The sequence below is a fragment of the Gopherus flavomarginatus genome, chromosome 1 (genome assembly GCF_025201925.1).
Source record: "Gopherus flavomarginatus isolate rGopFla2 chromosome 1, rGopFla2.mat.asm, whole genome shotgun sequence".
In the NCBI taxonomy this organism is placed as follows: Eukaryota; Metazoa; Chordata; order Testudines; family Testudinidae; genus Gopherus; species Gopherus flavomarginatus.
Window position 1 is genome coordinate 112,522,406 of NC_066617.1, and position 15,656 is coordinate 112,538,061.

At 43.2% G+C, this 15,656-nt stretch overlaps 1 protein-coding gene across 1 annotated transcript; it reads right to left on the reverse strand.

Annotated features, from left to right (window-relative positions):
- Window positions 1–1,000: 1,000 nt before the first annotated feature.
- STMP1 (short transmembrane mitochondrial protein 1) lies at window positions 1,001–15,045 on the reverse strand. Its single transcript, XM_050919148.1, has 3 exons — window positions 14,928–15,045; window positions 5,947–6,000; window positions 1,001–1,461 (listed from the first exon to the last, which is right to left on the reverse strand). The coding sequence occupies exons 1-3, from the start codon at window positions 14,940–14,942 to the stop codon at window positions 1,381–1,383; spliced, it is 150 nt and encodes a 49-aa protein (XP_050775105.1). The 5' UTR covers window positions 14,943–15,045; the 3' UTR covers window positions 1,001–1,380.
- Between the last annotated feature and the right edge of the window lie 611 nt (window positions 15,046–15,656).

A 15,656-nucleotide genomic window follows, 5' to 3' on the forward strand; every position in this document is an offset into this window, starting at 1 on the left:
TCTAATATATACTTTAATCTCTCTCTGCCTCAGTTTGCCATCTGTAAAATGGAGATAATTCCACCCCTTCACCTTATACAGGTGTTGTGAAGTTATATAAAAGTTGTTGCAGGGTTACTGATCAGGGGTACCTGATGGGTCTGTTTCTTTATACATGTACTTCTAAAAACGTGTGTGAAATGTAAAGGATGGGTGCTTTTTTAGTGGAGAACTGTTAACTAATTAGTTAGACAAAAATAGATATATGTTTATTAGTTGATAGGATGTTTACAGTTCAGGACAAAGAGTGTAGTACTTGTAACATCATGGATCAATGCCTCATACTTAAGGGTTTGTACTTCCATTTAATATATTGTGGCCAAGAAAGGTAAAGGGGAACATGCTAGGCTAAGTAGTGCCAGGGCATGCTCAGTGAGGTGGTAAGATGAACTTGTATACATACTAAAATTATTGTCCAACTGCAAAAGAAAAGCAGGGGTTGAGGGACTGGTAGGGTGTGTCAAATACTACACTCAGTGTGCTAATGCTTCATCTGGGGAAAAGCGCTGCTTGGGGCAGTAAGAAGAGGATGCAGAAGAGCTGAACATTTAACCATCTTTAGAAGATAACTAAGTGAATTTGAGTCAACTGCTGATTCATCATCCCCAGCTTAAGGTACATGTTCCAAAATGACCAAGGGGAGGGGAAGGAGTGAAAATGAAATGGGGTGAGGCAATGGAACAGAGCAGAGAAAGAAAAACCAGTGAAGGTAAAATGTAGGTTGAAACTGATATCCCTTTACATCCTTTTGAGTCAATCATGTAAACACTGCCAAAAACAAGATAATACACAAACAGTGGAAACAGACAACTATTTATGTAAATTCACTGGACACTCAAAGCTCTCATTCCATCTCCAGCACAGGGACTGAAATTATCCATGATTCAGTCCCACACAGGAGGATTAAAGAAAGGACAATGATGTAATATAAATCAGAATAAAAGAAGTCTTCAGAAGTGACTTCCGGATACATTTGTTTTAATTTCTTTTGAGGCATTTTAAGAATTATAATAAAGCATCAGGTAGGGATAATTGTAGGATTTGCAGTGATCTTCAGTTGAGCCATATAAAAATGGATTATAAATATTAGGTAATTGCAAGAAAATCCAAACTTTCTTTTCTAATCACATCAGCTCTGAGTCAGGTTTCCTGAAACTCCTGAGGTTAGGTCTCACTGCACATTCATGATTGCACTTCAGCTCAAGGACAGCCAGGTTCTGGGAGACTGGAAGTGGAGGAAATCCCCCAAAGCCCGAATTCTACTTGGAACTTGTCGCTTGAAGGGGAATTACATCCTTGAAATTTGTAGGGAGATGATCCGGTCCAGTCAACATCAGTGGCTTACGATTTGTCACTGGGAGGTTTCTTCTTAGCTTCCACATCTCTTTTAAAATCTTCAAGTTTCTTTGCAAGGTCAGGAATCTTTAAAAAAAAAAAAAGTTAGATATCATCAGCTGTATAGTTGACTAATTAGGGAATGCGAGAAAAACTATATAAAGTTTAATGCTAACAACAAAGAACTTGTTTCTAGGACCCACTCCACAGGATTACCCTGGACAGAAGAAGCATGCTCAGGGTATGTCTACATCTACAATTTTGCAGCGCTGGTTGTTACAGCTGTATTAGTACAGCTGTATAGGGCCAGCGCTGCAGAGTGGCCACACTTACAGCAACCAGCGCTGCAAGTGGTGTTAGATGTGGCCACACTGCAGCGCTGTTGGGCGGCTTCAAGGGGGGTTCGGGGAACGCGAGAGCAAACCGGGAAAGGAGACCAGCTTCGCCGCGGTTTGCTCTCGCGTTCTCCGAACCACCCAGCAAACCTCAGGGAAGGAGACCTGCTTGCTCGGGGTTCGGGGAACGCGAGAGCAAACCGGGGAAGGAGACCAGCTTCGCCGCGGTTTGCTCTCGCGTTCCCCGAACCCCCCTGCAAACCGCAGGGAAGGAGACCTGCTTGCTCGGGTTCGGGGAACGCGAGAGCAAGCCGGGGAAGGAGACCAGCTTGATTACCAGAGGCTTCCTCAGGTATGCTGGGATACCTGCTTATTCCAGGGAGGTCAAGAAAAGCGCTGGTAAGTGTCTATACTTGATTACCAGCGCTGGATCACCAGCGCTGGATCCTCTACACCTGAGACAAAACGGGAGTACAGCCAGCGCTGCAAACAGGGAGTTGCAGCGCTGGTGGTGCCCTGCAGATGTGTACACCTCCTAAGTTGCAGCGCTGTAACCCCCTCACCAGCGCTGCAACTTTGTGATGTAGACAAGCCCTCAGTAGCGCGAGGCGAGGCGAGGCAAGGAAGAAGTGGTTTGCAGACATGTTGAGCAACCCTTTCTAGTCAACTCAGTGATGGTGCTGATGTGCCCCATATGGAGTCTCATCCAGATGTTTTTGGATGGAAGGAGAGTTAGACCTAATTTGGGGTAATCTTTGTTGTTGTTGGAAAATGGGAAAGGAAGATGGACACAAAGGAGTAAACAGGACATTTAGAGGATCAGCCTGCCTGCCTCGCCGGAAGAAAATGAACTGCCACAGAGTAGGCCGCAAAAAATACCACCTCAGTAATATTAATATATTCTTCTGAAAATACCAACAAGTATAATGAGAATTTCTATGGTCTGTGTAATGTAGGTAGTCAGAGTAAATAAACACATTGGATCCTTCTAATCTTAGTTAAAACCTATAAGGAGAGCTGTGCAAAAGGAGGAAAATTTTTTTTTTGCAAGATGTCAAAAGTATTTATTCTGCTCTATTTTTTTGGCCCCCAAATGTCTCTGATGTTAATTTTTGCACTGAAATCTGCAACCTTTTGAAATGTCACACTTTAAAGAAAAAAATTAAGATTTTCTTATAAAGATCAAGTTTAGATGAAGTGGGTATTCACCCACGAAAGCTCATTCTCCAAAAACTTCTGTTAGTCTATAAGGTGCCACAGGACTCTTTGCTGCTTGAAACTCCAGTAGTCTCCCCTTAAAAATAGAAGCATTTTAGACTGAAAATGAACCAATCAAAATTTGAGACTGATAATGGCAGATGCCGTGCAGCAAATTCTTTATTTTGGTGGCAATCAAGCAAAATTTGTTTTATTTTTCCCTCAAAGCCACAGCTTCGCAAGAATTTCAGCTTTTGTATTAAGATTCTAGCTCTCATGGTTGTGGAGAACTGCTTGAAAATGAGACCCAACTGGGACGGAAACCATCAAACACCAAAGGCAAATAAAACATAACCCAAAATGCGTATTTTTATTCATGATTTTTTTAGCCAAAATTCATGATTTTTTGGGGCTCGACTCAAGACTTGAGCGGTCAGGTTAGCCATATGAGAAATGCCAGAAGCATTTTTGCACGGGGGTGGGGTGGGGGGAAATTGGACCAATTTTGTGAAACTGAAACTAAGACCCCAAAACTACATATATTTATCCATATATAGGGTGACAAGATGTCCTGATTTTATAGAGAGAGTCCCAATATTTGAGGCTTCGTCTGATATAGGTACCTATTACCCCACACCCCCGTCCCAATATTTCACACTTGCTGTCTGGTCACCCTACACATATACTTCAGTTTAAGCAAGTAAGTAGTCTCACTGATGTCAATAGGGATACTCACATGCATAAGCATTTGTAGGACTGGGGACAACATGTGAAAGAGCAGAATGTTGAAGCTTTTGAAAAGTTACACCTTGAATTACCCTTACACTCCCTAGGAGCATCTGCAGGGGTTATAGTACTTCTTAAAAACTCCTTGTTTAATTTACTCTTGGGCCTATTCCTAAAAGAACTCCCTGTCTAATGAAGTTTTACACACATGCCAAACACACACTTGCAAAGAAAAAAAACCCCTAACTTTTAATTTAATCACTCTGTTTGTATAATTGGGACTTTTATGATTAACCATGTGGAAAATCATTTTAGATACTGTAACAATCAAATACTTGGTTCATGCTAGCAAATTAGTTTTACATCACCAGGGGAGAACTTCCTCTGAATTAAAAGCAGAAGCAGCCCTCCTGTAATGACACTTCAGTTGTACTGCACGAAAATGATTATACTTCATGCTTTCATTAATTACATATGCAACATACACTCAGGTGAATTTAGGTCTAAACTACAGTTTAGGTTTTGTAAACACAAGCTTTAACAAAACCTAGCTTAATGAAATTTCCCTGATTTAAAAAACAAACAATAGAAACAGCACACTAGGTAGAGAGCCACCTAAACCAGCCAATGGGAGATGCTAACAAGGAGTGGGGGCATGTGCTAATCCCAACCCTTCTCAGAGATAAGCACCTAAAACGAGGCTGCAGGGAGGCAATCCTTAGCAATCCAGGAATGGAAACCCACTGCCTCGAGTCAGCTGGATTAGATGCCTAACCTGTTTCTTGAGGGAATGAGTTGTGTGGAGTAAGACAGGCACCTAAAATGGCCAGAAGAAGAGGAAGTGGTTGTAGTGGATAAATAATAAAAAATGACTGCTTATGTAGTTAGCCAGAGTGGAACAGCTTCAACAAGAGAGATGGAGGTAGCCCCACATCAGAAGATCCCATAAACTAGTGATTAGAGCACTCTCCTGAGAGGTGAGAGACCTCTGTTAAAATCCTTTCCCCCCTTTGGCAGAGGGGAAAAACAAACGTGGGTCTCCCACATCCCAGCTGAGAGCTCTGATCACTCCTCCTTCAACTGGATTTTGAATGGGACCCAATCTGGTAGGCAGCCTCTGAGCACTGCTACCAGATCTGGCCTCTCAGGTGAGTTAGATGTCCTCAGATTTGTGAATCACTCTGGGGCTTAGACAAGAGATAGGTGCCTGTACGCTTAGAAAGACTAGCCAGCGAACATGTTCAGAGGCAGAAATGTAAGCTCCTAAGTTTTTGCAGTAAAACGTTCCTTAGGCAGAGTGAGAGTTTAGGTGTCTACAGAGTTCAGAAGGAGTTTTGTGCACTGTAATGGAGCCAATACTGGGACTTAGGTGCCTAAGTCTGGAGATTAGGAACCTAAATACCTTTGTGGATCTCACTCTTTGATTCTTTTAATTTTGAGGTAGCATTAGTAGCACAGGTAAGGAATGTTTTAAATTTAGGATATCTACTAAATCCTCAAACTTGCACTGATACTACCAAAGTTTGGAGGCTCGGCCCCCAAGGCTTCTGCTCCAAATTCTTGGAAGACAAAATCTCCCCTTAATTCATATTCAGAAAACCTCAATCCAAGTTGAAAAGGAAGAGTTCAGGTCTACATAAAATTCCAAGCAGAACTCAGACTGAGCCCTCCCAAACACTCCTGACAATTCCACTTTCATCATTCATAGAAGAGAGAAATACAAGTCGCTATAAAAACTTTTATACGCAAACAGATAGAACTGTGTGGCAGCTAGTGTATCCTATGGGACAGGGCACTAAACTAGGAGTTAGGAGATCTGGTTCTCATCCTTGCTCTACAGCTGACCAGCTGTGTGATCTTGGACAGGTCTTTTCACTTTTCTGGGCCCCCAATTTCCCCTGCTTTGTCTGTTTAGACAGGACAGAGACTGTATCTTAATATGCGTTTGTGCAACATTTGCATAATGAGGCCCTGATCTCAGCTGGGACCTCCAAATATTACTGTAATATAAATAAATTAAGGCCAGTTCTAGGTATGGCCAAGCTGCTTGCCCACTTCCATGGGGTGCCATACTATTGTGCCATGTGGATTTGTTTTTGTTTTTGCTTTATTCTGATTGGCTGGTCAGTTTTGCTCTGCTTATTGGCCAGCTCCTCCCTCACCCCTGATTGGCCAGCTTTTTTTTGTTTGTTTGTTTGAGCTCAGCTGCTTGGGGAAGGGGCAGTCAAAGTATTTTCCACCCTGGCCAGTAAAACAGGTAGGGCCACTTCTGCAAAATACTACTACTACTACTTTAATAAATAATAATACTTACATCATAATTCTGCGCCAGATACATCCCAACCACATTGCCAAGAGCAAAACCAAGCTTAAGAGGAAAAGAAAGAAAAAAAAAAGACAGAAAATAAATGACAAGGAGTTTAACATTTCCCCCTCACTTGCACACAATGTATGAACACTTGGCAGTAGAGGAGGTTGAAAAAATGGTGGTGGCAGAGAAATCATGAATGTTTTTTAAATGGTTTCCATTTCACAGGCTTCAAAATGGAGATTTTTCACAAAGCATTTTCTGAAATCTTGTTTTCATTAAGAGAATGCAGGTGGTTTTGGTGGGGAAAAAATTCTAATTATTTCAAAAAGAGATTTTGGCAAAAACATTAGTTAAAAACCCCAGAAAATTTAAAATAATATTTCAGTAAAGTTTTTTCATGAAAAAAAAATTTCAGCCAGCTCTACTCATAAGTTGTTTTATATTACTCTCCCCGAAGCTCTCTCTTCCTTCAACAATGTACCCATTTATACCCCAACTTCCATAAAACCACCACCACCACCAGAATGAGACTTCTTTTTATCACTGTTCTCTTACAATTCCAAGAAATCTTTGGTGCAGAGATTGGTCTTCTGTTCTGTAAAGTTCCTTGCACATCCATTACCACATAAATCATAATAAGTCCATTAACTATAATGGCACAGGAAAAGTCTTTTTGTTCAATATTTGTACATCTCTTAGCACGAGGGTCCTGGTCTATGACTGAGGCTCACAAGATACAATACAATACAAATACTAACACTAATAGGTGCGGGGGGAGGAAATCACAGGACACATGCAAATGAAGTGGGCTATAAAACATATGGGCTGAGGAGATCATAAGGGAACAGTGCATCAGTAGATTTCTGGGCTGGCCTAGTTATACTACTTTGCACAGAACGTAAATTTAGGTCCCAGGCTTGGGATAAGAGTTGCTGGGTGCTAAAGAAAAGCTCATTTCAGTGCATGAGTTTTAAAGGAAGAGTAAGAGGAAAATGGAGTACATAGCTCCTTTCACTTACAGGCTGAGGAGAAACTCAGGTCTTAATCACAACAGAGAGAAAAAAAAATACCCTTTGTTTCCTCAGAAATATATATCCAGATTTTCCAAAGTGCTTAGCATCCAGCAACTCCAAGTAAAACTCTGGCCCTTATTATCATTACATTTCAGATTAAGCTTCCTTGATGTACAAATGCTATTAAGATTTTTCTGACTATCAATACTGCAAGTTTGGCATCATCTCTGAAAATCTGTGTGCTTTTTTTTTTTTAAATCATCATCAACAGTAATGATTTTTAAGTCAAAACCTAGCTAGAAATTGTAATCACTGCACAAAGTAGAATAGAATATAACTCACTCTTCCAGTAGCAAACACAGCACCAGTCACTGGTAAAAACAAAACAAAACAAAAACAAAAAAACAAACCCAAAACCCAAAACACGTTCTTGTCAGAAAGCTATGGCCATTAATAGAACTGGTTGCATTTTCACACGCTGATGCCATCATTAACTAAATGTCTGAAATGTAAGAGAAACGGAACATATATTTAAAATATTTGTTTACTCCATTTTTAGAACTTAGGGCTTCTTGGCTTTTTTAAAAAAACTGTAGTGTTCTTTTTGTGCGTTTGGTATAAAAGCTGTATTTTATTATTAGTAAATTAATGAAGTTTTTTGCATGGGATATTATTAATGCATGCTGCACTGAGATAAGCAGGATTTAAGATTCCTTTTAATGCTGAAAGTCAATCCAGCAGAGAGGACTTTCCTATATCTTGGCAGTGTCCATGCATTCACCCAAAAGGCAAGAAGACTCTCAGCTGAGAATTTCAAGACTCTTTGCAAAGACTGGCTTATATTACTAGTCACTGGGGCGAACCTTTCAGTCTATCAATTATAAAACAGTTTTACTAAGAAAGTTCTCTTGATTTTTTTCTCTTAGAAAGGACAAAAATACCTTCATTCTCCTCCTCTTAGCCTAAAATACATCCAACTCCAAAACTGGGACCAATACTATACCATGCAATGTCTTATTTTTTATTGCAAGTATCTTAAAACCTATGTCAAACCCAAGAACATAAACAACCTGTATCCCATTAGTTGAAGTCAGAGCTCCACACATTCCATGCAAGACCAGCCTAGACTGTGATGTGCTATTTCATCAGTTATACAGGGTTTAAGAGATGCCAATTCATGTAGAGGGGGAGTCTCACTGTTTAATCTTCATCACTTTTGACAACTAAAAATGCTGCCAATTAAAGGGTGCATGCCAATTAAGGACAGTAAGGACTAATGAGGGGCTTCCAACAGCCACCCAATACGCTAAGATACACGTTAAATATAAAACAAACAATTACTTAACTCTGAAAGGCAAAAAATATAAAGTTTGTAAGATTATCCCTTTATCTCTTCGTTGCAGCTCCAGCTAGGGTGAAGGAGAGACAGACACCCTTTCCATGCACAGGAAAGGAGAGGAGGGAACCCAGAATTAATACTGTATGCCGTTCGTTCCTCTTTTCCCTTCACCAGCTTTCAGGAACTAATCAGAAAGTCTTAATTAAAACTGATTTTTATCAGACATTTGCAACACAAGGACTTCAAGTAGCAGTTGAGTTCAGAAACATTCTGACTCCAAAATCTGCTGAGCGTATTAGTCCTATTACTCACTGTTTCCACTGGAACAAACAGAGATACGAATGAGTTCATTCTGAAGAAATGCAAATGTATTTATAAATTTTTATAAATCTTGTGCTGGACGAGGGGTAGGATATGGAGGCTTATTTTTTAATACACACCGAAGAGCTAAAGTGATTCAGAAGAGGCTCTCTGCTGACATTATCAACAGAGACCGGAACTGGAAATAGCCAACTAACTTAAAAACCATATTTTAAAGAGAGCCTAAAGTCCTGATTTTCTAATAAATATGCAATGTATTATTGGGACTTATTGGCACCAAGTCTGAAAATCTGAACGTACTGGTAGCTAAAAATCCACACTCTCTCCAAATTAGGTCAGCAGCACCTATAATGAGAAATGCTGCTGTGCTTTGTTACTGGCATGCACCCTGTTCTCTCTGTGTTATTTACTTTTAATACGTGCTAGGTATTAAAGACATTAGCATCAATTAAGGATTTAATTTGAATTGTAAATAAATCATATAATTGGGCATCTGCCTTTAGCATCTGCCAGAGTTTTTAGACACATGTAGAAAAAGACTAAAAGTTTAAAGAATGCTCAGCTAGTCAATGAGGCAAACAGCTGCATTAATTAACAAATACTTTTTGCCCCTCATTCCCAGTCCTAAATTATCATTTGACTGTGGGCAGAGTTTAACTCTGACCTCAGGAACAGCTTATCATATTTGCAGAAGGTCAGAGCAGGGCTTGGCTCAGGGGAAAAATAAGCCAAAAGCTTTAAATCAGTGGTTCCCAATGTGGGCCCGCAGGTGCCATGGCGCCCATGGGGGCATCTTAATGTGCCCACGTCCTGGACCCCGGGAGAGCACCCGCCAAAATGCCGCCTAATTTCAGTGGCATTTCAGTGAGGACGCCTCTCGATGACGACGCTTGTTGCCAACAAGTGATGTCGAGAGGCGTTGCCCCCAAATTTCGGCAGGGATGCCTCTCGCCGTTGACAAAAGACGTCATCGAGAGGCGTCGCTCCCGAATTTCGGCGGCATTTCGGCGGGTGCTCCACTGCTGCAGTGGTCCTTCATCTGGCCCCCGCCAGACAAAAAGGTTGGGGACCACTGCTTTAAATGAACTAAATGAACTGCAGCCACTGCAACAGAACAGGCAGTGCATTGTCAAATCAAAGTGGGAAAGGTGAAAATTTGAATGGAGAGTGGGGGGGGAGGAAGGGGGAAACAAAAGATAGAACACAACAACAATACCATACCAGACTGGAGGGGCAATATGATTAAAATATGGTTGAGATAGCTGAATTTTTTTGGAACAAAAACTGTGTGATAAAATACAAATTAACATATATTACTCTGATACAAAGGTTGAATTTGTTTTACTGTAGCGGTGAGCCAATTAATGCACTGGAGGTGTCAACCCCATGTGCAACTCTTTTTAAGATGCACTGGCACTGTACAAAAGCAGCAGCAGTCCAAAAAGAACATTATTCCACTGGCATGGGTTGTGTCTTATAAAAGTATTGGTAACCTGTGTTTCATTAATAGCATAAAAGCAAGTTCAATATATGAAGAGATATTAGAACTGAGACTTCCTATAGGGATCAAGAGTACCTGTTTTTCAAAAAGGACAATGAATTAAAGCAGTGGTTTTCAATGGGAGACGGCAGAGTATGTTTAAAATTTCCAAAGGGGACAGCACCTCCATTCGAAAATTTTTTAAGGGTCCACAAATGAAAAAAGGTTAAAAGTCACTGAATTAAAAGTATTGGAGCATGAGCTTTCGTGGGTGAATACCCACTTCGTCGGATGGTATTCACCCACGAAAGCTCATGCTCCGATACGACTGTTAGTCTGTAAGATGCTGCAGGACTCTTTGCTGCTTTTACAGATTCAGACTAACACGGCTACTCATCTGATACTTGAATTAAAAGTACACATCAACCATGCATACAATTTCTTAGAGAAAGCGTTAAAGCATTGGGCGCTTTCACCTTTACAGTCACCTGACTGGCATCCAACAGAATACATCTGGAGTGATTTAAAAAAAAAAGTGGCTAAGAATAAAGGAAGCTGCATATTGTAGACACGTAGATGGTGAACCAAAAGAGAATGTAACCAAAAGTAGCAAGGCCACAGTATATTCAATGTATGATGGGGATGTAGACAATTTGTGTTATTTGAGGGGGCTAGAGTTAAATAATAGCTGTTGAATATCATTTTGAGTAGTTTTGTATCTTGTCTAAATTTGTCCACTTTTAATAAAGTGAGATAAATGAGCTTCTGTTCCAAACTCACTCTTTTATGGGGGGAAGAAACATGGGGGTGGCTAATCCCCCCAGTTATCTACACACATGGCATGCTACATATTCAGAGTACAATTGCAGGGTCTTAACAGGCATGGACCAATACTACTTTAAAAATTAATATATTTCTTTGGAATGCAAATATTTTTAGATGTGACATCAACTGAAACCATCACTGTCATATTATAGCTACAACTGTAGGTAGAAGAATTGAAACCTTTTCCCATTACTTTAATTGAATTTACTCTTTCATAAAAGGCTCAAATGCAGCTTCTGCTTTGTCTGATCACATCCCTTGACTGCAAGCTCCACAGTTTTGTTATACAGAAGATGCAACTTGTCTGAGGTTATACAGTAAGTCACTATTAAAACGTAGAGCCCTTTTTGTTTTTATGTTTTACTATAGGAACGTAATACTGGAGGGAGCGGGGGGAAATCCAGGGGTTTGTTTAACACTCACTTAACTGATTCATTTCATTCATGGTAGCATTTGTGTTATTCCACTAATAAAAGGGATATGCTGGAAAAGTTTTTATATTCTGTCTAGTGTGAGAACTTAAAGTCCCCCATTACTTTGTGATACACAATGAACAGAACCTGATTTTGCAAGAAGGAAAACTAGACAAGTAAATCTTTTTTTAATAAGTGCAGAAAGGCATGTCTACACATAAGCCTTTACACTAATGGAAGGGGTTCTCCTGTTGGCGCAGGTACCTCACGTCCCCAAGAGGTAGATATGTCAATGGGAGAATTCTCCCATCCACCTAGTGCTGTCTATAATGGAGGTTAGGTCAGTTTAACTGCACTGCTCAGTGGCATGGATTTTTCATATCCCTGGCCTACCAAGACACTGAGGACAGGCAGTTATGGACCCACCCATTGCTAAAGGCCTCCCACCCATAAGGGAAGGAGCCCCCAATTTATACCACTGAGTGACAGTTATACCAACCTAATTTCCTAGTGTAGACCAGGCCTTAGCCTAAGTCTCACTGAAAATCTATCAAACTATGTCTACACTTAAAATGCTACAGCACAGTTGCACTCCTGCAGCAGCATTGATGTAGCACTTCAGTGTGGACACTTACTACAGCAATAGGAGGGGTTCTTCAATCACTGTAGGTAATCCACCTCCCCGGGAGGTAGTAGCTAGGTCAACAGAAGAATTCTTTTGTAGACCTAGCGCTGTCTACACCAGGGTTAAATCAGCTTACCTACATATCTCAGGGTATGTCTACATCTACAATTTTGCAGCGCTGGTTGTTACAGCTGTATTAGTACAGCTGTATAGGGCCAGCGCTGCAGAGTGGCCACACTTACAGCAACCAGCGCTGCAAGTGGTGTTAGATGTGGCCACACTGCAGCGCTGTTGGGCGGCTTCAAGGGGGGTTCGGGGAACGCGAGAGCAAACCGGGGAAGGAGACCAGCTTCCCCGCGGTTTGCTCTCGCATTCCCCGAACCCCCCTGCAAACCGCAGGGAAGGAGACCTGCTTGCACGGGGGTTCGGGGAAGGCGAGAGCAAACCGCAGGGAAGGAGACCTGCTTGCACGGGGGTTCGGGGAACGCGAGAGCAAACTGCAGGGAAGGAGACCTGCTTGCACGGGGGTTCGGGGAACGCGAGAGCAAACCGCAGGGAAGGAGACCTGCTTGCACGGGGGTTCAGGGAACGCGAGAGCAAACCGGGGAAGGAGACCAGCTTCCCCGCGGTTTGCTCTCGCGTTCCCCGAACCCCCCTGCAAACCGCAGGGAAGGAGACCTGCTTGCACGGGGGTTCGGGGAAGGCGAGAGCAAACCGCAGGGAAGGAGACCTGCTTGCACGGGGGTTCGGGGAACGCGAGAGCAAACTGCAGGGAAGGAGACCTGCTTGCACGGGGGTTCGGGGAACGCGAGAGCAAACCGCAGGGAAGGAGACCTGCTTGCACGGGGGTTCGGGGAACACGAGAGCAAACCGGGGAAGGAGACCAGCTTCCCCGCGGTTTGCTCTCGCGTTCCCCGAACCCCCCTGCAAACCGCAGGGAAGGAGACCTGCTTGCACGGGGGTTCGGGGAACGCAAGAGCAAACCGGGGAAGGAGACCAGCTTCCCCGCGGTTTGCTCTCGCGTTCCCCGAACCCCCCTGCAAACCGCAGGGAAGGAGACCTGCTTGCACGGGGGTTCGGGGAACGCGAGAGCAAACCGGGGAAGGAGACCTGCTTGATTACCAGAGAGGCTTCCTCAGGTATGCTGGGATACCTGCTTATTCCACGGAGGTCAAGAAAAGCGCTGGTAAGTGTCTACACTTGATTACCAGCGCTGGATCACCAGCGCTGGATCCTCTACACCCGAGACAAAACGGGAGTACGGCCAGCGCTGCAAACAGGGAGTTGCAGCGCTGGTGATGCCCTGCAGATGTGTACACCTCCTAAGTTGCAGCGCTGTAACCCCCTCACCAGCGCTGCAACTTTGTGATGTGGACAAGCCCTCAGGGGTGTGGATTTTTCACACCCTTGAGAGATGTAGCTATGCCAAATGTAACTTTCCAGTGCAGACCAGCCCCTGGGTTCCGACGTGCCTAAGACTTGGCCTACACCTAAAAAGTAAATTGACCTACTTGCATCACACAGGGCTGTGAAAAACTTCACACCCTGTGCAATGTAGGTAGATTTACCTAACCCCCCACTGTATACGCAGATATGTCAATAGAAAAATTCTTCCGCTGACCTAGCTACCGCCTCTGGGAGAGGTGGATTAACACTACCTTGATGGAAAAATACCAAGCAGCCACATTACAGAACTACAGCACTGTAGCTGTGCCTCTGTCCTGTAGCTGGACATGCAGCAAGTCCCTTTTGCAAATGGGACTGTCAGGCTAGCCATATAATTAACGGCTAGATTGTGATACCTTTATTCACACTGAATAGTATTGAAATCGGCAGCTCTAAAAAAGGACTATTTGGGGTGAAAGGGCATAACAATCTGGCCCTAAAATAATAATTCTTTTTGCATGTGTGCATAACTTTTAATGAGGAAAAACCCCTCTTGGTACAGTGAATAATATTTAACAAATGTCAAGGAATGGAGCTATGGACCCTGGAAACACTGATGTATCCAGCACTAAGGCAGTCCACCTGACAAGCTGCTGAGAGCCAGATGAATAAAATGGCAGGAAACCAGACAGGCTCAGTTCAGCTTAATGCAGAGTTAAGTACCCTGGGATGTGCAACCAGACAGCTTAGCACCACACAGACAAATGAGTGCAGCACTGGTGTGGACACAGCAACTTAAGGGTTATACTGCAATTTGGCTACTCCCACTCAGGAGCCATAACTTGAGTGCAGATAACGAATTAACTATCCAGTGAGGACATATCCAAAATCATAACCATGAAGCTCAAATTCTTGAGCAATTCAATCTCCATGGCTTGGAAGCTGGTGCATCATGAAGGGCATATCTAAACTATGGTAAAGGTGTCAGCTGAAGTGTTTTTTTTTTTTTTTAAAACAACTTGTTTTAATGAACAGCTTTAGAAAATACAACCATCACCCTAGAGCACGTCAGGGCTAGTCGTATTTCACCACGTTAGCTGGCCCCGGTGTAGCCCAGGCTTCATCTCACCCAGCCAGCACGTTAACAAAATACAACCAGCACTCAAATTGTTTAAAACGTGTTCGTTCACCCTTAAGAGCTTTTTATCCTCGTCCAGACGAACCCTTAAATGGGCAGCAGTTGCCAAACAAGGTCCCAGGTTCATCAGTGCCCCAAGTCTGGGATCCGTTCAGAAAACCCCAGTATCAAGTCGGGAGGGAGCTTTGGGTCTCTCTCTCACACACGCAGAGGTGCTGAAAGCATGTAACTAGCTCCAGGGCCCAAAGTATCCATCGCTGGATGAACAGAGCTGGGAAGGGGGATGGGTGGATGTAGCGGCTGCTTCTGTGTCCAGGCTCAGCGGCGCCTTCCTCCTGCTGGGGGAGGGAGCGAGAGCGGGTCTCCCCGCAGCAATCCCCCTGCTCCCTCCCAGCGCAGAGCCGGGACAGAGGCTCCACGTGGAGGGGCTTTGCAGACACTTACCAGAAACTGAAACATGGTGTAACCAGGCTGCCTCTCTCCTCCGAGGGGCGGGGAAGTAACTCACCCTAGCGGCAGCTTCTCTTCCGGGTCCCATCCTCCCTGCTGCTGTCTCACTAGCTTAGGGGTTTGATGGATGTCTGAGCAATCCTATCCCTCCTGGTCTTGCAAGCCCAGCCCTCTTTCCCCTCCCTGTAGCCCCGCCTCTGGCGAGGTGACCCTGGGCGCAGTGTAGGAGTAGTGAGGATTGGTTTCAGAAAAGACACAGAGCAGAAGTCCCTTGTGGAAGGTCTGGTGTTTCTGCACCGAGCAAACACTTCCACCTCCCAAGCACACAGTCTGATCTTCCTACTGACGAGACCCATAGTGTCATAAACATCCCAACCTGCACTGAATAAGGCTGAAACCGCGAAGGGTGGGTGGCGGTGGGTGTATGTAAAAAAACATAGCACCACACACCAATTTATATCTGAAGGTTATGGATGTGAGGAATACATGTCTCTGTGCTAGGGCAAGGTAGATGACAGTCAAAGCTTTGTAGGTAATGTCTTTATCTCGGGAATGGAGGTTGTTTGTAACTCTGAAACGTTCCTAACTCAGCGTCAGGGTTGTTTTTTCAAAAGTTTACAACTGAACTTTGACTTAAACAGCTTTGAAACTTTACTATGCAGAAGAAAAATGCTGCTTTTAACCTTAATTTAAATGAAACAAGCACAGGAGTAGTTTCCTTAC

Excerpts from the sequence above, each read along its gene's own strand:
- STMP1 (XM_050919148.1), bottom strand. Across the intron at positions 1,462-5,946 it reads ATCTGGCGCAGAATTATGAT|ATTCCTGACCTTGCAAAGAA; the intron begins GTAAGTATTATT and ends TTTTTTTTAAAG.